Source organism: Lotus japonicus, chromosome 1 (genome assembly GCF_012489685.1).
Source record: "Lotus japonicus ecotype B-129 chromosome 1, LjGifu_v1.2".
Classification (NCBI taxonomy): domain Eukaryota; kingdom Viridiplantae; phylum Streptophyta; class Magnoliopsida; order Fabales; family Fabaceae; genus Lotus; species Lotus japonicus.
In genome coordinates, this window is record NC_080041.1 from 123,094,758 (window position 1) to 123,117,062 (window position 22,305).

Below are 22,305 nucleotides of genomic sequence, written 5' to 3' on the forward strand. Positions count from 1 at the left end.
ATAAATGAAATTGTGTTGTATATATCAAACATTTCCAAAAACTTCCTTAAACACTACATTTACAGTATTGGTCTGTTGTTTGTACGACTCATCCAGTATACAAAGTTTAAGACCCTTTCTTGAGCGTATTCTAGAGAGAGCTACATCTAACTGACCGTGAGTGAAGATGGGTCTCAGAAGGAAGAGTCCAACCTGAGATAGTGATTGTCCTTGGCTTTTGTTTATGGTCATTGCAAAGCATACTGCAATTGGAAACTGCTTTCTTCTGAATTTAATTAGAAATTTGAAATCATAAGGAACCAAGTTCACTCTTGATACGTGCACTTTGTCATTAGCATTTGTTCTCGTGATAACAGTTGCACCAATAACATGTTCACTAAGATCATCCACAATTAACCTAGTCTCATTGCATAACCTTATTGATTGGTCTATATTTCTCAAAAGCATGATTGAAGTACCAACTTTCAATAATAGTTTGTGGTTAGGGATTCCTGAACTTTTAGTGTTGTTAAAAAATTATGTGGTAAACCACTCAACTCGGATTTCAGAATCCTCATCAGACCGCAAGGCAGAGCTGAAGCTCAGATATTCATGTATCATTTCAGCAGCCTCGAGTGTAGGGGTCAATATTGCTCTATCTTGAAAGAATTACGTGTCTTTCATTTTATGTGAAAGGTGAGGATATATATATTTAATCAATTCTATTAATGGATTAAGAAGGGCATATATAAGAGATCATCGTCTACAATTATATTGTAGCCAACAAATTATTAAAAAAAAATTACAAACAACATTAGAAGAGCACACGTACATAAGGCAGCAACCAACTCCTACGATCCAACTTTATCATTCATAGACACAAGAGAAATATGACACGATCAATTCCTTCACTTTGCAGTAGGTTTCAGATTCCACAATAAGCTTGGATTCGGGGATAAAATTCTTTGATTTTCTCTTTGTCTAAGAAACTAAGGTAGTCATAATGGTCAAATGTTGGTTTATAACGCAAGGGGTGTTGCTCATTCACTAGCTCCTCCGGTATCTCCATCACCTTACTATAAAAAGAAAATAGTCCCGTGGAGTATCTTGTTTGCTTTGCATTCATTATAACCCTGTGTTCACATGGCCTTATCTTGCCATTACTCCACACCTATATAAGCCATCAACAAGACAAATCATTTTTAGATATAGATTGATCAAACGGATTAAGAATCTCTCATTTCATATGACAAAATCAAATAAAATATTATGTCTATCTCTAATGTCTTTGTAAACATTTATAAGACTACTTGAATTTTTAACGTGCTATGTGAAATTTCAACATCACAGAAGACCTAAGAGGACCTGATTATTCCTAAGAGGACCTGATTATTTGATTACTGATTCAGAATGATCAATCTTGACAAATTGATAAATTCTAGACATAAATTGACCAATTGAAAAACAAAAATGATCCATGGCGCCACAGTCTTTAATGAACATCCAACGATACCTGCAATTTGTAACAGTTTGTGAACTTCACAAATTAAAGAGTTTTAAATTTGTAGTGGTCATAAACTATCACAAATTACACGTGTTGTTGGTTGTCCAAGATGAGGGTGCCCGCAAATCGCAACCAATTGCAAACTGAATATTACAGGCAATTCAGGTCCATTAATTATACTCACATTGAGTGCATCCCCTGCCATGACCACAAACATAGAGGGTGAAGCATCAACCCCAGTCCACTCCCCATCCTTCAGTTTAATTTCCAATCCATTCAGATTGTTCAGCTGATGCACTACGGATATCAAAGTCAAGTCTGTGTGAGACTGCAACCCAACATTTTCTTCATCCATCTGAGGTGCTCTGTATTTTAAGCATCGAAGAAGATAATTGCTTGATTCTATGAAACAATCGCATCGTTCCATGTCCACACCATAGCTCTCAAACACCATTCTCTTGGTCATTCGGTCTAACTCTCCCAAGAGCTTAGCATACTCATTCATCCATTCACTGCAATAGAAACGAAACCTCTACCATGTAAATATGTATTGAGCAATCTCTCACAATCACAATTAATTGAAGTTATCAAATAACCGGTATGCATAGTTTTAAGAGAAATTATATGATAGATCATGTTAAAAAAAATTGTCCACTCGAGGCGGAGACAAAAATTTAGACGAAAGAGGCGAAGATAAAAAAAAATGACATGCCTACAATGATTTATAGAGCTTGCATATGTATCACATATAAGAATAAAAAATTGAAAAGTTTTGGGGAGCCATGGCAGCAGCATGTCTCCCTTCCCTACCACACTAGTCCACTACACTCATGACACATATTTTTACTTAATTTGCAGAAAAGTCATTTTAACTTGTGAACCATATTTTTTTTTGTCACAGTAGGTAAATCATAATTTTAAAATCAAAGTCCACGTTCACAATGTTGTAGTTGAATTTATATGTGATTTTTCACAATAGCAAAGATCATAAATTTCATAACACGTGACTGTAACCGCAGTTTAAAATCTTGTTGATATATTACATGACATATATGTACCAAAAAGAAGGAACTATATGCAAGTATATGAACACATCCACGAATGTAAGATATTTGATTCATTTTACATGAGACAAATCTATAAAAAGTACCTACCAGAAATGACTGTTCCCTTCCGGCCACATGATGCTAGTGAATTTCTGACATCCATCCACGGATAATGGATCGTCAATGCCCAGAGATTCATATAAGGGAAGCCATGACACTTGTCCTAGGTAGCTATGGAAAAGCTTGTCACTGGTCTTTTGAGCTTTTGTTTCAAGTGGAAGACCAAACAATTCTTCCAAGTTGGAGACAACAGTGTCACAAAGCTCTTTTCCAAGTTTATCAAAGCGTGCAACGAAACAACCATGGTGCTCAAGGGCAGTCCTCACGACATGGCAGGCTGAGAGCCACGCATCACTGCCAAGCTGCATGTTTTCATCGGTGAAGTCAACAACTGGTAGCTGAGACTGTGTTTGGGATCCCATGATGATCGCTCAAAAAGAATGTGTGTGAAAATTAGCTATCTGTGTTTGCTTATACTCCCCTCCTAATTTGTATGATTTATTTTGATATTTGATAAATTGTCTTATAGCATAAGGGCTTAGTCCAAGATGCAACGATGCATGATGGAGAATGAGGTTGAGAGTGTAGTGTAGTGAAGCAGGAAAAATCTAATAATTTACGGCAAGAATGTATCTGCAAAAGACATTTTATAGTACTTAAGTTAGTTTAAGATTAGAGAGAGAGTCTCTAAGTCAAGAAAAGCAATATATGAGCAAATGAATACTCAATAATGCTCCAAGTTGTAGAGTGATCAAACTTGTATAGTTGTATTTATAAAGTTTGATATGAGTGACAATGAATGTGTTTAATATTTGTCTGATTATTGTATAAGTAGCATGTTATTGTTAGCTTTACTTTTGTGGTCTTAAATCATTAACTCTTATAACTTGATATTTGTTCAGCTATTTAGTTTTACTAGTTAAGACTTTATATTTATTGTCATGGCCGGCCAACTTGACACTCCCTTGGTTGTTAGTCCTTTGAGCCGATAGGAAAATGGTGGGCCGAGTAACTATTTGGGCTTACCATAACACTTGGTCAAAATAAATTGTAATTTTAGTGTCTTATATTTTAATCAGTCAACAACTAACAATGCTTCAAACTATTCAGCATCAAACATCCATTTACCACCGAAGAGAAGCAGATAGCAAACTAAAAATGGGATCAGAAGACAAAGTGAAGCTTCCAGTTATTGACTTCCCCTTTCTGGACTTGGAATCTAATGGTTCTCATTGGGAATCAGTAAAATCCCAAGTCCACAGAGCACTTGTGGAGTATGGTTGCTTTGAGGCTGTGTTTGACAAAGTCTCTTTGGACCTTCGGAGAGCCTTATTTGTTGAACTTGAAGAGCTTTTCGACCTTCCTTTAGAAACCAAGCGAGGAGTTGTGTCTGGTAACCCCTACCATGGTTATCTTGAGCCTTGGAACCTCTATGAAAGCATGGGGATTGACGATGTAGATGATTCAGAGAAAGTTGAAAACACAACCAAGATCTTATGGCCTGAAGGAAAGCCCAGTTTTAGGTATGTACTAGATAATATATATGCTACTATTTCTGATTTGAGTTCCGTGAAGTCAAGACAATCATACATTCACGTAGTCAAGGAATATGATCCATTCAATTAAGATTCGTCGGTTCATATATTTTCTCAATATCAGACAACAAATATAAGCTTAAAATTTGAGATATCTGATCTTGATTGAAGGGTTCAACTTCATTGAATGCGGGAAATTCAAATTCTTTCAGTTCACAGCCCATATGTTACATGTGGAGAAACTTCTACCTAATTTTTCAAAAAAGACATGAAAATGAAAATTTATATCTAAAAATAAAAACCTTATCACATGAACTACCTAGTGAAAGTGTGAAACAGAACCAACGTTTACATAATAAAGGTGCCTTTACATGTACCAATTTTTTTAATCTGCCTTTTTTTAGCCCCTTAATGTCTCTCATTCTTCCAACTTATTTGGCAGTAAAACTCTACAATCTTTCATGGAGCAAGTGTCAAGGTTGGATCAGATTATTAGGAAGATGAGTTTGGAGAGTTTAGGCGTTGAAAAATACTTGGAGGAACATATGAAATCAACACACTACCTTGCAAGGCTTATCAAGTACAGTGCCCCTCAAACAAATGAAGAACAAGTTGGCCTACCAGAACACACTGATAAGAACACATTGACCATATTGTGTCAAAATCAAATTGATGGCTTAGAGCTTCAGACTAAAAGTGGAGAATGGATCAAGTGCAAGCCCTCATCACCATACAGTTTTGTGGCTTTTTCCGGAGACGCTTTCTATGTAATTTCTACTTTAATCTCATTGATGAAACTTTGACACTCAAATAGTGCAAACACCCACATGCACTCTCTTATCTTTCTTTCTAGCATTAAGTGTCTGTCGGATCTTTGCACTATTCGAATATTTACTAATCATTTTCCTTTCAATATATAAACATATTTAATTTTCTCCTAGAATGTACTAGAAAATGGTCCTCTAAATTATGTGACACCTCAATTTGATCATTGATGTAGTGATTTAATGAAATATGTTGCAGGCATGGACCAATGGCAGGGTGCATTCACCCCATCACCGTGTGATGATGACTGGGAATGAGACAAGGTTCTCAGTTGGACTATTCACGGTTCCAAAACCAGGGCACATGATAAAAGCCCCAGAAGAACTCGTGACAGAGGAGCACCCTTTGCTTTTTAAGCCCTATGTCCACAGTGAGTTCATGAGGTTTCTTCAATCTTCTGAGGGTGAAAAACAAGCACTCAAGGTGTATTCTGGAGTTTGAGATGTGATTGATAATTTGTAATATGTACTCTATTGCTCTAGGTAAGGTTTGCAAGTTTGCTGTGTGCATGTATACTATAAACTTCTGTTCTCTCCAATTCATATGAACAGATATTGTGTGGGTTTCTTATCATCCAAAATCTAGATGAGTTTTTTTAACGCATCCATACAAAGAGAAAAGAAACATACTTGAACACTAAATGATCTTGTTTATGTTACGTATAACTTATGTTTAAAGAATGGGTATATGTATATCTCCAACTCAAAATATTGTTGTCATTTTTTAGGATAATTAAGTCAAAATAAATCATAACCGTTAAATCTAATCTTAAATAACCAAAAAAATATGAAAGATTATATCCATTATAAAATTGCTATAAAAAATGAAGTGATGTCCGAAGAAAAGTAGGTAGGGTTTTGGAAAATGAGTTAAGAAGAACAGGAATGACCTGTTATCACTAGTTCTATTTCAGATGAAGCATCATTTTGTTCTTCCAATTAATAGTGGATTTTTGTTTTAGTTTTAAAATGGTAGGGTAGATGTCTTACAAAACATATGGTTTCTTTCGTGGGTTGTGTGTTTATACTCTCTTGTTTTATAGCATTATAATGTTGTTAGTTGAGGGGTGTTTGAGTTGGTTTTTCCTTGCGTATATCAGGGTGGCTCTTTGAAGGATCTCATCCTTATTCGAAAGGGATGTTCCTAGAATTTTATTGATTTAATAAATATGTTGCTTTTGAGAAGAATTATGAAGCTTGCATCAAAATTAATATAATATTATAAACAATGGTGACATATAACGTTTAAAAAGTCACGTCACATAATAGTTTGTGGCAATTTTTAACTGCCACCAAAATTCTTAAAAAAAATCAATCGTGTTTTACCGGTCTATAATCACTAAAATATGTGTATGCCTGAATATATCAGGTATTGTGCATATGTCCAAGATCTTTGGCTGATTTTGGTTAAAAAGACATAATGACATATGCTTGAGTGATGACAAATATTGACTACAATGCTTTGTAATTTTTTATTAGCCGTACAATAATTCAGATAAAAAATTGCATAATTTTTTTTGCCAAGCCGTACAATAATTGCACAAGTGAACATTTATCTTGGAGTTATTGATGATGGTTAGACCAAATAGGGTGTTTAAACACTTAAATATTAATGAAGACAATAAAGATAAGTGATACATATGATATGACATAAAAAAAAATAGAGAGAAAAATGAATGAATGTGGGTGTTGCTTGGTGGAACATATATAAGAATTCTTATATATGAACCACCAATATTAACAACACCCAGGGCCGGCCCAACACTAAGTGTGGCCTAAAGTAAAGTTTAAAGTGAGGCCTTGTTACATAAATGAGGACTATAGAAAATTTTAATTTTGGAGGCCTTTTTTACTTAGTAAAAAAATATTTGGAGGCCTTTTTTACTTAGTAAAACAAAATTCTTTTTGGAGACCTAAAGCCCTTGCTTGGATGGCTTTACCCTTGGACCGACCCTGACAACACCCTACATTCACGCATTTTTTATGACAACTATCCGGATGAGTGCTACCTTGATGTGTGATACAAAATAATTAAATGGGATAGTGTTGAGATAGTATTTTAATTAAGCATTCAATAATGATTGTTTTTTGAACATTTATTTAGAATATTATAATAGGTTTTTACCCTCATAATTTAATTTATAGCGTTAAAAAATAGCACATAAAACACATTTTTAGTCGTTCAAAACCACCACAAATTGCATAAAAAATCATTCGTGAAACTTGTGGCGGTCTCAAACTATCATAAATGTATTTTGTGTTTTTAGTGTCTGAAATTGTGGAAGAAAAAAACTGTTGTCACCCGAACAGATGTCTAACAATAATGACCCTTACAAATTTACCCTAAAATTACTTGTTAGTAACGGATTTGTCATTTCCCTATCCACGATCCTCAAACCCTATCTTTGTTAGATCCAAATCCATACATCATTGGAGCGGGAATGGTTGGGCGAGTGTGGAGTGTGTGGTAGCAAGAAGATATACAGAGCAAGCACCAATATCTCCACTACAATCTCCACCAATAACAACCATATCGCGTTGGAGTGAGGCTCCAATGACACACTTGTTTAGCCACTACTTTCCTCTATCATTGATGACATCATCTACGTTAGTTAAACAAGAGACAAAGTTGAGAAAATTACACTGAGTCACTTTTTTTTAGTGTTTTAGTGATGGCGAAGGACAACTCAATAGCAATAATTTTTTGTTTTGAAAGGCACAATAGTAATAACTTAAATAGAGAAATATGCAATGAGTATTAATTTTCTCCAATTTGTTAGAATTTGTGAGGAGCAACAATAAATAACAGGTGCAACTAAATATCACAAGCACACAAGAGACGTTGTAATGTATAAGAGTGAAGAAACAGCTCGACTATGATCAAATAATGTATAAGAGTGTCTCAAAACATAGCACAAACCCTCATCTACAACCAGCCAAATGACAAAGCTTACAAATGAAAACCAAGAAGGTGAAAACACCCAAAGTAGAGCTAATGTGGGAGACCTATTTCTCAAACCTTACATGTCAAGGTTTCAGTCTAATCTGACGGTGAATGATTCCGCAAATGTCGATTTACTGAGACTTCTCAGTCTATGGATGAAGTGATTTCTCCTCATCCCCTTATCTTGGTTGCGGATTTTCTCCAAATGACCACCCTATGCAACCCTAGTTACAACCCTACACTTGGATGACATCTTATCATCTCTTACTACTTTTCCATCACTTCATTGGTCACATTTCTCACTTTCTCTCCATCCCCTTCCCATCTCTTAGATATTTCATTTCTTTTTTCCTACGGAACTTGCATTCAAAAATTGTTGAAATAAATGACCTCTTTTTCTATCACATCATATTCCTTCTTATCCTGGCTTCTAACAACAAACCATGGGTGAATTTTTATTCATTCATCATAACTTCGTACATAATGACAAACTCCTTTCACACATATAGCTCTGGAAACAGTAGAAATCAAGATTAATTTTATTCTACAAACATATGTATATCACGACATAAGTAACACACACATTTAACTTCTGGTGAATTCATATAACTTAGAGATCACCCTTCATAGACTTTCTTCATATCACAATAAGTGCACCTCAAATGCCACAATATGTCTTGATCCTAGTACCATTTTTGAAAGCTTTTACACCTTCTTCAGAGACATAGAAACGAAGATATCCATAATGATCAAATGGTTTATAACGAAGAGGATGTTCTTCATCAACTAGCTCTTCTTGTGGCTCCATTAACTTGCCAGCATATGAAAGTAGCCCCAAGGAGTATCTGTCCACCTTTTCATTCATGAATACTCGGTGTAGACAAGCGCTTATCCTGTCATTACTCCACACCTGCAAAAAAATGTGTTTTTCATAGGAATAACTATTACAGTATAACTGTGGTATATCATTTTGCTTCTTGAAAATATCGCATCAGTTACTCTCATCGCTAAAATATGGAAATTACTCTTTTCATCCCTAAAAGATTGAAAAGGCGATTAATATAGTCCTTTCGCAAAATTAGTTTAGTCCCTAAAAAATGACTAAATAAATTGTTCTTTTTTTCATCTTATTGGAACTTAAAATGTTTGACTCGATATCTTTTAGCCTTGGAAATGATGGTTTACTAGCTAAATATTTCTACGGAAATCTTACTTGGGCACGCATTTTTTAAGGACATTCAATCGACATAATTTGCTGAAATTAAAAATTGTTGCTAAACCGTGTGTTGATTACATGTCACTCGTGTTTCGATGAAAATTAAACATTACTTTACTTATTTACTAAAAGGAAACAGGGTGAAAATAAGAACATTACCGTGAGTGCTTCACCAGCCAAAACTGCAAACATGGAGGGTGAGGCCTCAACTGGGAACCACTTCCCATCCTGAAGTTTGATTTCTAAGCCATTCAACCTCTGATTTATTATTGTTAAGAAGCCTGAGTCAGTGTGAGGAAGCACTCCTATGTTGGTTTCACCCACCAGCGGGGTTCTGTATTTGTAGCATCTGAGCACATAATCAGTTGATGCATGCATAGACTCATGTTTCTGATTATCTACTCCATAGCTCTCAAACACCATCTTCTTCACAATATAATCCAGCTCTGCCACTTTCTTTGCATAGGAATTGACACTTTCACTGAAGTCATATTACATGCACATTGATACATGAAAAATAATTAAGACTAGCTCTCTCATGCCCTTTCTAATATAGGGATTTGGATTTTAGGAAATCGTGCTTTCGCCGAAGTCAGGGGTTCGTGACTATCTGATGTTAATCAGACAACTCCAATTTTAAAATGTAGGGTACACTTAAAAAATCAATTATTTAAACCAGTGTCGTCCGATTAAGATTCAACGGTTGAGGTCCCCGAGTTAAGTGAATTAAGGATTCCCTAAGTGCAGAGAATCTGAATTCCTAAATTTAGAGGGTTGTGCTACTCTCGTTGTTAATCACTAAAATGCTAATTTCAAAATTTATTATTATATTTCATGCATTACATTTGCTACCCTAGTTAATCACTTATTAGTCAATTAAGAAACACTTCGTGAATCAGGAGGGCATTGAGAAGTTTTTCATATACTAAGCATGTTTGGATACTCATTGGGGTGAGTGCTAACGGAACTCTTTTTTTAAATTGAGATTAATGTGCTTTCTTGTTAACTCAATTGGTATCCAAACACACATTCATGACGAAGAGAGAAACAAAATGAGAAGTGGGTTTGAAAACTGTTAATTATACCTGAAATGATCATTCCCTTGTGGCCACATAATAGTAGTGTACTTTTGACAATCTCCAGCACTCACTGCGTTGTCTATGGCTATTGATTCATACAAAGGAATGTTGGGGCATTGAGCAGCATAGCTGAAGATAGGCTTATCAGTGGTTTTTTGCCCCTTTGTTTCTGATGGAAGATCAAAGAGTCGTTTCATTGCAGAGAAGACAGAGTCATAAAGCAGTGGATCAACTTTATCATAGAGTGCTAGAAATCCACCATGATCCTCCATTGCACTCCTCACAGCTTGACAAGTAGACACCCATTTGTGAGTACCAGGCTTCAGGTGTTCATCACTGAAATCAATAACAGGGAGAGGAACCTGAGACTCTGTTTGTGAACCCATGATTCTTCCCAATCCTTGAAAATCTGTATGTACTAATTGTGAAAACTGCTCAGTCATGTGTACTTAAATATAATTTGATTGATTGCTTATTTGCTTTCCTGGTCCCCAATATGCTCTCTCAATAAAATGTCCAAAATATTTCCTGCTGGTACCAATTTGAAAATTTTAACAATACTTTTTTGTCAATATAAGTCTCTTGCTCGTCTATCCAATCTTTAAAATAAAACTATGATGATGGACCTTTTCGATGTGCGCATGAAAAATAAAGATCGTTTTAGTTTATAATGGAACTATGGAAACTAGTATAGAATACAAATTAAATTATCATTCCAATCAATCGAGATTTCCTATATGCTGTGCTGTGCATGTATCTCAACGGGCTAAAATGTAAGAATAAACATCAGTAAACACACAAATATACGAATAAATGTGATGTAATTGGAAGAATAGATAGAAGAAAAAAAAGTGTTCAGAAGTGTCTGTACTATTTGGATGTACATCAATCATCACTCAAAATGTACACCATTTTTGCAAATGCATTACAGGCTGACTCGTTCAACGGAATTAAAATAACCCACTCTAAGCAATGTTAGGGTTTAGGTCGATTTTTAGACAATTATTTATTTTTTGTCAATATTTTAGTCAACTATTAAAATGATAATGTGTGAGTTGGCCCTGCCCTACTCCACATCTTCCATGAGTTGTAAGGGGTAATAGCTAAAATGATACTATAGTGGCAGAACAAAATTTCACCAGTAATAGCAGCATTTTTCTAGCCACGGCGAGATTTGTTTTGCAGTGCAGTGGTTCAACCGCATCAATTTCCTAAAATCTGCCTTAAAACAGAGTTTACATTGTAGTGTACATAATATCGTTACTAATAATACAATAGAAACTTCATAAAAATATATTTTGGTCCCCTACCACCAGACGTCTGTAATCTTTGTTGTTTTGTAATTATAGATATTGATTATTAGCTAAGTATACTATAAGTATTTATCTTTGACAGCAATTTGTGAACCGATAAATTTGTTTCATTTTCATGTCCCAAATTTATAGGTATATATAGTTGGTCCGCTACTACTTGCATGACAGCACTATTCATCATGCACATTTTTTGCTTGCTTTAGTCATTGGGCTGTTGTGGTCCAGTCCATGCAAGGGCCCATCACTTGAGTATACATGAAATCTTGTATACATTTTGCTACTATTTTTTTTTTCTTTTTTTGAGCGCATATTCTGCTACTAATTTTAATTAAATGGCAACTAAAGTTTTATCATATTCTTTCAATGTTCAGAAAGAGAGATTGAGGAGGAGGAGAGTGAGCTCCAGCGGTGTTGGACAGAGATGAATGAGTTGGATTAGGTTTTTCAGCTGATTTATGTTTTTCAGCCGATTTTAGAGTTTTCTGCATAATTTAGAGTTTTGGGCCAATTTTAGGTTTTTCTTACGATTTTAGGGTTCATGTCGGATTTAGGGCCGATTTTAACTTTCATTCGGATTTTGGGCAAATTTTAGGTTTTTGGTTGATTTTTGTGCTCATTTCTCTTTTGAATGTTTTAAGAATTTTTAAAGAAAATTGTTCTGATAAAATAAAGTAATACTCCCACTTTTCATTATTAAAAGGCTAATTTTTAGAGGTTTTTTTCCTAAATATAAGTCCATTTGTAATATTTAGGTAGCATTGATTTGCCTATCAAAAAAAAAGTTAGCATTGATTAATTTTTTTCAAATTTACCCTTACATTTAAAACTTAATATTTCTGCATTTTATATTTTAGTTTATTTCCAATGCCACTATCATTTTCCAATGCCACTATCATTCACTAACCTTAACTCTAGAAATTCAAGATACAGTGAAATATTAATTTGGACTAAGAATTAATAAAAGTGTTAAAGTTATAAGTAAGGGTAATTTAGTAAAGTTAATTAAAAAAAATTACCAATTTATTGCACTTAACTAATTTTAACCACTTTTCTTAATCCTATATATTGTGATATAATTGACTTATAATAAGAAACATAGGGAGTAGCTTCTAGTAGATTGCCCCTAAGTTTAAGGAACCAGGAAATCTTACACAATTCATTGCACTATGCCTTATTATGTTTTGGAAAGGTTGGGGATATCTAGACCTTGACATGCTAACATTTTCCTTCAGTTTGTCGATCGGCGATTAGTCAGTTATTTATCCAAAAGGGATGGTGGAGGATGTTCTGTTTCAGGTGGGAGGCTTCAAGTATCCTGCAAAGTTATAAGAAACTCCTAAGATACTCGTGATAAAGATGCTCTAAATGTATCCACAATTTAAAAAAATTATTATTTTATTCTGACTCCATCACTCAATCCGAACCATCTTGTTCAACCTTGAATCGGCCAGATTCGCGTTCAATTAAAGACAAAAGATAAGAAAACATAACCAACCAAAATAGAGGCTTTGTGATTGGTTTGGACTTCTGAACACATTTATTTCTATAATTTCCACTTTTACTTAAATAAGTAAAATTATCAATATTTTAAACAAATCATGTAAAAATATTATAAAAAATCACTTTTATATAAAATAGTGAAAAGCAAACTAACCCAAACAGTGAAAATCCGACAAAATTAAGGTGATTGTAAACATCGACAATTAGTAAATTATTACCACACTAAAAACGAAAAACTCTAGAAACAAAAATAGTCCACAAACACATTCCCCTTCTCCAAGGAAACTCCCTTGATTCCCAAGCCACCAAGTCAGAAAAAGTCGAGAACCCTCTTTTCCCTCTCCAACCTTTTTTTCCATCTATAAATACTCCTTGTCACACACAATCACTTCCTAACAAAGTTAGATACTCTTCACACACAAACATCTCAAATTCCCTTCTTTAATTCTCTGTTTGGTAGCAAAATTTCAAATCAATCAATCAAACACTTTGAATCATTCTTCTTACATGGCTGGCCTTCAACAATACAATTTCTTCCCCACTGATCTCTTGTACCCTCGTCCACAGCCACAACAATCTTCTACTAAGCCCACTGTGCTTCCAGTTCAAACCCCAAATGCTGAAGATCAACAACAGCCATCAAGGAGCATGATCAAGGCCACCCCTGCTTCTGCTTCTTCTGTGGTGCTTCATAGTCAAAAGATGCAATCAATTGGTGTTGTTGACAACAAGGTGTCAAAATTCTATGCAGACCCTCTTTCTTGGATGGTTTGGGAGGAGGAAGATGAAGTGAGCTCAGACTCTTTTTGAATGGAACAGCCTTAGTTTTCATGTTTATGTCTCTGTAAATTATATAAGGGTTTGATGATCATATCCCTCTCTTTTTTTCATGTTTCTTATAACATGTTTCAGCTTTTTTTCTTCTTCGGAAATTAATTCGGGTGGCTCAGAAGCTATTCACAGAAGTTTCTCGTAAGAATTGATTCTGGGTTTAGAGTTAATTTTAGACAAATGTCAAACATGTTATTAGATTTACCCTTGTTTTTCATGAGTATTTGAGTTAGATTACAGTAAAGATCAGGGAAGGTCTTACTTCCTAGACGTTGGAAATGATCAATAAAACTGAAGATTGTGATGTTCTTCATTTCTCTGCCTCATTTGAATTATTTTTTTACTTCTTCCTTTTGCTGCTCCCCTGCTTGCAATTTCCATACCTAACAAAAATTTCAGAATTTTATTTGACTAAAGGGTTTGATTTGCAAAATGTGAAAGGTAATTGGACTAGAATGGACGAAAATTTTGGTCTAGCATATTGTTATTTTCATATTATGCTAGGGCGACCTACTTCATCATGTAACTTTTTATCGGTCCTTGAACAGGTCAAGTTTATTTCCTCTATACCATATACATGTAGCTATGTCATAGTGGCCAAATGAAGTCTTCCAATCAATAAGCACCAAACTTGAGAAGTTGTTGAATTCTATGATTGCTTCAATGTTTCAGTCTCCATTAGATGTTCACTTACACTAAAGGAAAAAATAAGATCATTGATACAACTACTTTAGAAAATTGGGGTCAACGAATGTTTGCTCAAATCAAATTGAAAATTGAGGAGGGTTTATAAGTCAAGGATGTTGTGCAAAGTCAATTCAATAATGGTTTGCTTGAGAGCCATCACATGTTAGAAAAATGTCCACATGCATCAATTGATATTCAACTCTTGGATCAATTGAATAGTAATGATGGCCTATTGGAAATTGAGTAACATAGGGGAAAGAAGAAGAATGAATAAACAAAACAGAAATCAACATTTGAAGAACATGCCATTGCCAGCCAACCATTGCGGCGTGCAACATACGCAGGGGGCTGTTTCTGGAAATGAATGATCGAATATCCCTCGAATATGCTTTTATTGGTTTAATTTAACAATTTCAACGTGTATGATGAACTCCTGATTCACGTGTAACCCATATATATAAAGAATATGCTTTGCTAAAAGAAAATATAATCTAATTGGCTTATCAAAACATATGTTCATTGTAATTAAAAATTAATTTTTATTTTTATCAAAAGTGTATCCTAAATGGAAATTTGCAAATTACATACTTTAGATGACTAGCCATAAGCATGAATAGTGTTAGAATAAGAAAAAGATATTTTATAATATATTTATCTCGTTTTAAAGTATATTATCTTATTTTAGGTAATTTAGATCATTTTCCATATTGGTTTCTTTCCTTGTGTCTTTATTTAATTAAGATTAAGAGTCTACCAATTACTATAAATATGAGTAAGTATTTATCTTTTAATTAAAAATCAATCATTCAGAATGTAAACCCTATCGCACTTTAATTTGTTTCCTCTCCTTTTCTTTGCATTCAATACATTGTTTTTCTTCACAAATGGTGTGTAGATAAGTGTTAGATGGACTAGACATATGGTCAAATAAGTCATTTATTAAGAGTATAGCAACTCTCACCTCTGAGCTAGCAAAGTTCGTGGTCTCTGAAAATGCATTTAAGACTATTTCGAGAGACTTTTCCTAATATTGATATTTCGATAAGTTTTTCAATTTATTACATTATGTGAGACAGTTATTTGATTTTTTACAATTCTTTCCTAATTAGCGCTGGTCTACACCGTTAACCTTTGAGTCTGTCAATACGAACTACGCTAACAAAATGACAATAGTGTAGGCCTCTGTATCAATGTGTAGCATCGGTTTAGTGTTCGCTTACCCGACAGTAACTTTTAGTGTTGGCCACATGGAAGACATCACATGCTAGCTTCAAGCTTTTAAACACTAGCCCCGACAATGACGCTTAGCCAACACTGACATTTAACCGACACTAAGCCAGTTATAACATCAATTTTTTATTTGTTAACGTCGGCTTTGGACCAAAGCTAATAAACATTTTTTTGTAGTGAGCCACAGTTGTTTGAGTCACCCTAATCTCTCTGGGTGGGCCGAAAACCCAAAGCTGTTCAAGTAAACTTAATTTTCTCTTACTTAAATTCAAATCCATATATCATTTATTTTTGAAGTCATATATAAAGAGTTGACTTCCTAAAAAATTAGAGGCAAGAAATTGAACAAGTAATAAAATTCTAGAATTATTGGAAGAAGGATGAATGAGATCCATGAGTTGTATTAAAATATCTTGCATGCTTTTCATTGTAATAATAATTGAGAGGATTATTAGGTCATTTGGTCGGTAGCTTCAGCCACTTATAGTGTGCCAACCAAACCAAACTAACCAACTAATTTAACAAACTCATGGCATGAAAGGCGAACCTGCCTTTCCAATTTCCGTGGCGTGTGTTGAGTCTACTTATCATTATCAAGCATAAGCATAACCAAATATTTAGCTTTCAAATGACGCAGAATCTGGGACCTCACCTAACATTTTCTGCTGGATTTAACTAAGAGGAAATAATACACATAAAAAACTATAGTATATACTATATTCTAATGTTACTATCATTCATTATTATATTTCAATTTGCACAAAACTCAACATGTTTTGGTTGATTTATGCTCTACTTTTTCTTACATCTCATTTTTAAAAAATAAATCAAATTCTGAACTATCCTGAACTAGTTAGAAGCCTAAGAAACTTAGTTATCTACCGGTTTTACTACTTCTTAATTTGATTATCATATCACTCATTGTAATAGTTTTCATTTCTCTCCCTTTCTCTTATGGTCTGTCTTCCTCTTAATTTAAGTGTAAAAAAGTGCGAACAACATCTCTCTAATTTTTTTAACATAAATTCTGTATTATTAACCCAGCCAGCAGTCATGGCGGCTGTTTGTCGTACTTAAGGGACAACGAGTTTTAATAAATTTCTAAGCACTGCAACAATTATTTTTTTATCCTATTGACGTGCACTTTAAAAATTGAAAATAACATGTATTATTTTCATGACTTGTTTTAGGTAATTAGGTATTTTTATAAAATTACTTTATTACTTTGAATTTTAAAATAATAAATCATTATACTTTTATTCATTAATTTATTATTCAAGTATTTGGCAATGAAATATTAGAATCCGTTGGGAAAATCAATAGGTAATGAATAATAGATACAAATTACTAAATTAGTGATGAATAAGGAAAGGAAAATTTATGTAACGAGAATCTCCACTAATTTAATTCCGTCTATTTAACGATGATTTTTTTTTTGCATCTCCAAAATTCATGACGAATACATACAAAATTTTAAATCATTGACGAGTTTTAGAGATGGAAATATAATCCATCGGTTAAACATACAAATTTAAATTAATGATGATTTTTGCGATGAAAAACATTCTTTTATAAATAAGTCACTAATTTTGTCTCTGTTATTTGAATTTTGTGACAAGTTCTTATATTCCATTCCAAAAGTTGAAAGAAGGTGGGGTGGGGACTATATTTTAGACAAGAATGAGGCGGATTGTCATTTTAACAAATCTCGAGGGGTGCGTGTATTTTACTGAATAAAGAAATGCTCAACAATAGAAAACTATTTTTTTGTCAAAGATTTTTAATTAGATGAACACATACAAGGGTTGCCTAACAACACTTACATCATGTAGGAATATAAATTTCAAAGCAATGCAAATAGATAAGAAGGATAAGAACAAAGCATGCTCACTCAATCTGATACATTACATCCAACTAAATACATGAAGTAAAAATCCTAAAAGTCATATACAACCCCCCCCCCCCCCGAAACTCCAAATTTAAAATGAGACCAAAGTTCCACCATAACTTGTGATTGTTGTCTAGATGCAAAAACTTGATAAAGACTTTTTACATGTCTCTTCTTCACCTTTAGGGCGTGGGCGTGGTCGGCTCTGCCGAAGCTGTGCATGGACAACTACAAGAAAGGCCAAAATAAAATCATTAATGACAGCAAGCCAACATTTGAGGAAACAGAGGGTAGTCGGAGCTTACTGCGAAGGAGTTTGCGGCAGCGCCTACGGCGAAGACTGATGGCATGAGGTGGACAGAGGTGCGGCGAAGGTGGTGGAGGAAAAGGTGGGTAGTAGATGCACCACAACACAATTTTTCACAACACTAAATAAGTGTTCCGTATTTTACAATAAGGATCAATTACCACGTGATAATTATTTGCCTTTTTCACACAATAGATTACATTTTCTCATATTGTTACCATAGAGTACCAAAAATTGATACCAAAGGGAATATGTAACGCTAAACCGTGAGACCGTCGGAAACAATTGAGTAGAGTTTAGGAAATATTATTCCAGACTATAGCTACCACTTGTAAACTATTGCTAAAAGCAAAAATTATTGTAGTGTGAGCAAAGAAAACTCACTTATTTAGATAACAAAATCACTTATTGTAATAGAGAACTCATCTGTGGAGAGAAATGCCTACATAAAGAAGAAGAAACCTCCTTAATGGATCCTTAGTGGAGGAGGAGGAAGAAGAAAAGGCCAACAGTAGAAAACTAGAGATGAAAAATTTTCAGCTCATTCAACAAATCTTGTGGGGAGGGGATGACATTAACGTGGATTTGGGTAGGATGTCATCATAGTATTAAATTGAAATAAGCTATTTAGGCCCAATTAAAATAGGGTCACAAGGTATGTCATACCAGTGATGAGTCCAATTTCACTAGACCAATTTCAAAAACAAACAAAAAAATCGCTTGTCGTTTTTTCTGTTCAAGACCAGCCTCATATCTAAAAAACAAGACCCTATCGTTCCCATCAACATATATACTTGAAAGTTAATTACGCCACAAAACTTGGGCAAAACATATATCAATATAGGCTGTGTTTGTATTTAAGTTAACATGAAAGTGAAAGTACTTTCATTCCAACTTAACCCACAACCTTCTTTCACGTTTGCTATTGGAAAGCGTGAAAACCACATTCATTTTCTCTTGGAATGTGCGCCAACGGAGTTCAAACTGAAAACCAAACATGCACATAATTGTGAAATAAGTTGCCTTTGAACCAGTTTTAAAACTGGTTAAGAACCAGTTCAGGGCTAAAAACGGGTTTATAACCAGACCATGGGTATAAAAATCAGTTCGGTTCTAAAACCGGTTAATAACCGGTCCTGACCCGGTCCAATGCATAAAGTCTTCTGTCTAATTTCTTTGTTGAAAGACTTAACCCTCACATTAGTACATTGAAAAACTAAATAATAGTTTATAAGTTGGAATGGAGATATTTGAAATGTCTAGGCATTTTGAGCTCTCTCCAAAAGCTTTTTACTTTCAAGTCCAAGTGTTAAGCCCAGTTTGAAAGAGCTTATTTAAACTTATCTGACAGCATAAGCTCTTATACCAGTGTTTGGGAGGGCTTATGCAAACAGCTTATGACCTGCCATAAGCTATTTTCAGCTTATTTTCATAAGCTACTCATGATAGCTTATGAAAAGCAGTTTATGCTTATGTACAGCTTTTTTTCAATTTTTTTCAATCAACTTTTAAAAATAGCTTATGAATAAGCGCTTATGACGCTTATGTCATAAGCGCTTATGACCATAAGCGCTTAATTAAGCTGTTTTTCCAAACGGGATAGAGTTCAAATGATATCACAGTCCATAACTCAAAAGAAACCCAAGAAAAAAATTAGAAAAAAAAAGACTTAAAAGAAGAAAAAAAAAACTATCAGCCAATAAGAAAGATAGCCATGAGTCGTCTTTGATCTCTATAAAGTTCCGCTTGAGTAGTTGTTAAAAGACTTAAGTATGACATGGGTAGATTCCAGAAACTAAACAATAGTATATAACTCGGAATGGAAAAAGTGATAATGTACATTTTAATTTTAGTATAGACATCACTCCCACTCATGAGTGATAATGTACTTTATGATCACACCAATGCACTCTCCCCAATCTACAACACCATTTTGGGTATGTTTTTCCAAGTCCGAAATAACATTTCTTAAGGCAAAATATGTAAGTACACAAAGACAAACATAATTAAATAAAGGTACTTTCAACCTCTTAGATACATAGTGCTTGTACATCATCCAGTGGTTGCAAGGCATTTAATTTAAGAGATGTTAAAATAATTAAAAAATTTAGGGACATTTGGGTCCTCCCCTTTTGGTTTTCCAGTTGTTGTAGCAAGGGCAGACCTGCTTGTTGCCATAAAGACCAGGAGGCACACACAAGCACTTGGCACAGCACTTATTGCAGAAGAACAAGCACGGTTTCTTGTATTGTGTATTTGAGCATCTATTTGCGCAGCGTGGCCCACATTCTGCATACACCAAATTAAGGTGTACCCAATATTAGTTTCATCAAATAAAATAATCTAAAACAAATACAAATGAAAAAAGAAAAGGAAAAATTTAAGAAAATTTAAGTCAATCCAAGAATTTACAGAAGAAAACTGATAAATTGCATACTTAAATGTTGCCTGATTTGATGTTGTACAATAAAAAACTAAGTAACCCATGTATTTTTTAAAGTGATAACGTCCCTCAACTTCTTATTTTTTAATTCACATGTGATATTACAATTGAAAATAACAGTAAAAATGACATGTATCGAACTATATCTAAATTTTGTCATCAAGTGAGTTTTAACATCTTTATATGTTTGACTTTTGAGGTTTTTTTTTTTGTCTAACTTGTCCTCAATATGAATAATTTTATTTAAGATGAAACAATGGTATTTAAGATAAATGAGTGTGGGATTATTGACTTTTTTACTTGAATTTTTATTAGTTACACTATTAGTAGTCCACTTAAGGTGAGTTATTTAACCACGTGGGTAGGTTAGACAAGCCTTTTGTGCACATTATAATTAGTTGTGAATTTGTGATAGTAGCTACTTGGATCAGATAATATGTTCTTTAATATTACCTTGCGGTTGAAGACTTCCTTCTGTGATGCCATGCTGAAATTCAGGAACAAAAGCATGAAATTAACCAAAAGAAGTTGACAAGTCAAAGTATACATGCATGGCAGTAAATTTTAAAGTGAACTAATTGAAAAATTGCTGAAACCAGAAGCAGAATCTATGGAAATTCTCAAATTGTACCAAAAAAAAACTCACATTGGGAAACTGAGCTGTATTGTTGGCAGGCTGCGGAGATGGAGCTTCAATGGGAGTCACAACAATCTCAGCCTGAAAGCACAGTGATTAAGGTGTGTTGCATAAGCATAATTAATATTTGTATAATCTCAAAAACAATAATCATAACAAAATCATTTTTTTTATTTCTGTAATTATTAAACACAGAAAACTTAAGTAGAAATGACTACAATCCTGTTTGGCATGATCATGTTTTTTTACAATTAAGAGGACAGTATACACTACAGCACTGCTATATGTTAACTTCCAGTTTTTGTGTTTCATATCTTAGCTTTCAGCATTTTCCAACATCAAGGATAATGAAAAGGACAATTATTCTTAAGGTAACCATATTTAAATCAGAAAGGAAAGTGTAATGCCAAGGGAATGAAATTACAAAATAATAAACAACAAGAGGAAGAGGCATTACATATTATTTATAGCTAATGCACAGTTTCAATTCCATTTTCTAAACATGATCATTTTGTTGAAAAAACCAAAAAAAATACAAGTGGAAACAGCAATGCTGAGCTTAAGACAGAGTAAGAATGCTGAAACAAAGCTCAGAAAATGAGAAAGAGAACTGTAAAACTCATTTTGGCTTACATGGTTTTCAACAGGAAGTAGCAACATTTGAACTAGACACAATATAACTAGGCATAGTTTCTTCGCCATTGCTCAAAATAGAGAGAATGAACCAGAAACAAGTTCTTCTCAAGTGTGGTCTGCAAGTGAGTGGGTATGTATAAGTATAGGCAGATAGTATTTCTGTGTCTTTTATAGATGAAATGTGGCACTATGTAACTACTTAGCTATTGTTTCTGCTAGCAAAAAGCCAATCTTTCTCTTCCCAAAAAGACAAATTCACATCCTGCACACACAAAAATTACAGACGTGCCCTTCCTAAGTGTTCTAGAATAAAAATCATAATATAAGAATGGCTGAGCAAAAGAAACTTAGGTAGCGTTTGGTAGACAGGTGGGAAGGGAACGGAACAGAACGCATGAGTTCCGTTCTGTGTGTTTGTTATGTTTTTAAGATGGAACGGAACTGGACAAAAGGCTCCAGGAACGGGACATTCCCTGGAAAAGGGTGGAACGGAAGGGAACGGAACAGAACACTCTCTTAAAACTTTTGCAAGTTCAAAAATACCCCTAATTTATATTTGAAATTTTATGTATCTAAACAGTTTAAAATCACTTCTAAAATTGAAAGCACTTATTATATTTGTAGACAAAGTTAAATGAAAATCTAA

The 22,305-nt window shown here is 34.1% G+C and overlaps 4 protein-coding genes across 4 annotated transcripts; 1 reads left to right on the top strand and 3 right to left on the bottom strand.

Moving 5' to 3' along the window:
- Nucleotides 1–684: 684 nt before the first annotated feature.
- Nucleotides 685–3,339, bottom strand: LOC130730121 (probable 2-oxoglutarate-dependent dioxygenase AOP1). Its single transcript, XM_057582027.1, has 3 exons — nt 2,638–3,339; nt 1,668–1,995; nt 685–1,150 (listed from the first exon to the last, which is right to left on the bottom strand). Exons 1-3 carry the CDS (start codon nt 3,009–3,011, stop codon nt 905–907), a joined length of 948 nt encoding a protein of 315 aa, XP_057438010.1. The 5' UTR covers nt 3,012–3,339; the 3' UTR covers nt 685–904.
- A 191-nt stretch (nt 3,340–3,530) lies between these two features.
- LOC130730120 (probable 2-oxoglutarate-dependent dioxygenase AOP1) lies at nt 3,531–5,548 on the top strand. The gene is made up of 3 exons (XM_057582026.1): nt 3,531–4,112; nt 4,567–4,891; nt 5,148–5,548. The coding sequence occupies exons 1-3, from the start codon at nt 3,682–3,684 to the stop codon at nt 5,388–5,390; spliced, it is 999 nt and encodes a 332-aa protein (XP_057438009.1). The 5' UTR covers nt 3,531–3,681; the 3' UTR covers nt 5,391–5,548.
- A 2,772-nt stretch (nt 5,549–8,320) lies between these two features.
- Nucleotides 8,321–10,724, bottom strand: LOC130730122 (probable 2-oxoglutarate-dependent dioxygenase AOP1). The gene is made up of 3 exons (XM_057582028.1): nt 10,194–10,724; nt 9,268–9,589; nt 8,321–8,802 (listed from the first exon to the last, which is right to left on the bottom strand). The coding sequence occupies exons 1-3, from the start codon at nt 10,628–10,630 to the stop codon at nt 8,551–8,553; spliced, it is 1,011 nt and encodes a 336-aa protein (XP_057438011.1). The 5' UTR covers nt 10,631–10,724; the 3' UTR covers nt 8,321–8,550.
- A 9,005-nt stretch (nt 10,725–19,729) lies between these two features.
- LOC130730123 (gibberellin-regulated protein 13) lies at nt 19,730–21,815 on the bottom strand. The gene is made up of 4 exons (XM_057582029.1): nt 21,657–21,815; nt 21,033–21,104; nt 20,840–20,873; nt 19,730–20,232 (listed from the first exon to the last, which is right to left on the bottom strand). Exons 1-4 carry the CDS (start codon nt 21,723–21,725, stop codon nt 20,051–20,053), a joined length of 357 nt encoding a protein of 118 aa, XP_057438012.1. The 5' UTR covers nt 21,726–21,815; the 3' UTR covers nt 19,730–20,050.
- Between the last annotated feature and the right edge of the window lie 490 nt (nt 21,816–22,305).

What these genes read in the sequence shown, in the direction of transcription:
- LOC130730121 (XM_057582027.1), bottom strand. Translation starts at nt 3,011, where the DNA reads ATGGGATCCCAAACACAGTCTCAGCTACCAGTTGTTGACTTCACCGAT. An exon ending in GAAGGGAACAGTCATTTCTG is followed by an intron (nt 1,996 to 2,637) that starts GTAGGTACTTTT and finishes TTTCTATTGCAG; the next exon opens with TGAATGGATGAATGAGTATG. An exon ending in TGGCAGGGGATGCACTCAAT is followed by an intron (nt 1,151 to 1,667) that starts GTGAGTATAATT and finishes TGGCTTATATAG; the next exon opens with GTGTGGAGTAATGGCAAGAT.
- LOC130730120 (XM_057582026.1), top strand. Translation starts at nt 3,682, where the DNA reads ATGCTTCAAACTATTCAGCATCAAACATCCATTTACCACCGAAGAGAA. An exon ending in GAAGGAAAGCCCAGTTTTAG is followed by an intron (nt 4,113 to 4,566) that starts GTATGTACTAGA and finishes CTTATTTGGCAG; the next exon opens with TAAAACTCTACAATCTTTCA. An exon ending in TTTCCGGAGACGCTTTCTAT is followed by an intron (nt 4,892 to 5,147) that starts GTAATTTCTACT and finishes AATATGTTGCAG; the next exon opens with GCATGGACCAATGGCAGGGT.
- LOC130730122 (XM_057582028.1), bottom strand. Translation starts at nt 10,630, where the DNA reads ATGACTGAGCAGTTTTCACAATTAGTACATACAGATTTTCAAGGATTG. An exon ending in CAAGGGAATGATCATTTCAG is followed by an intron (nt 9,590 to 10,193) that starts GTATAATTAACA and finishes ATATGACTTCAG; the next exon opens with TGAAAGTGTCAATTCCTATG. An exon ending in TGGCTGGTGAAGCACTCACG is followed by an intron (nt 8,803 to 9,267) that starts GTAATGTTCTTA and finishes ATTTTTTTGCAG; the next exon opens with GTGTGGAGTAATGACAGGAT.
- LOC130730123 (XM_057582029.1), bottom strand. Translation starts at nt 21,725, where the DNA reads ATGGCGAAGAAACTATGCCTAGTTATATTGTGTCTAGTTCAAATGTTG. An exon ending in TACTTCCTGTTGAAAACCAT is followed by an intron (nt 21,105 to 21,656) that starts GTAAGCCAAAAT and finishes CTGTGCTTTCAG; the next exon opens with GCTGAGATTGTTGTGACTCC. An exon ending in ATACAGCTCAGTTTCCCAAT is followed by an intron (nt 20,874 to 21,032) that starts GTGAGTTTTTTT and finishes CCTGAATTTCAG; the next exon opens with CATGGCATCACAGAAGGAAG.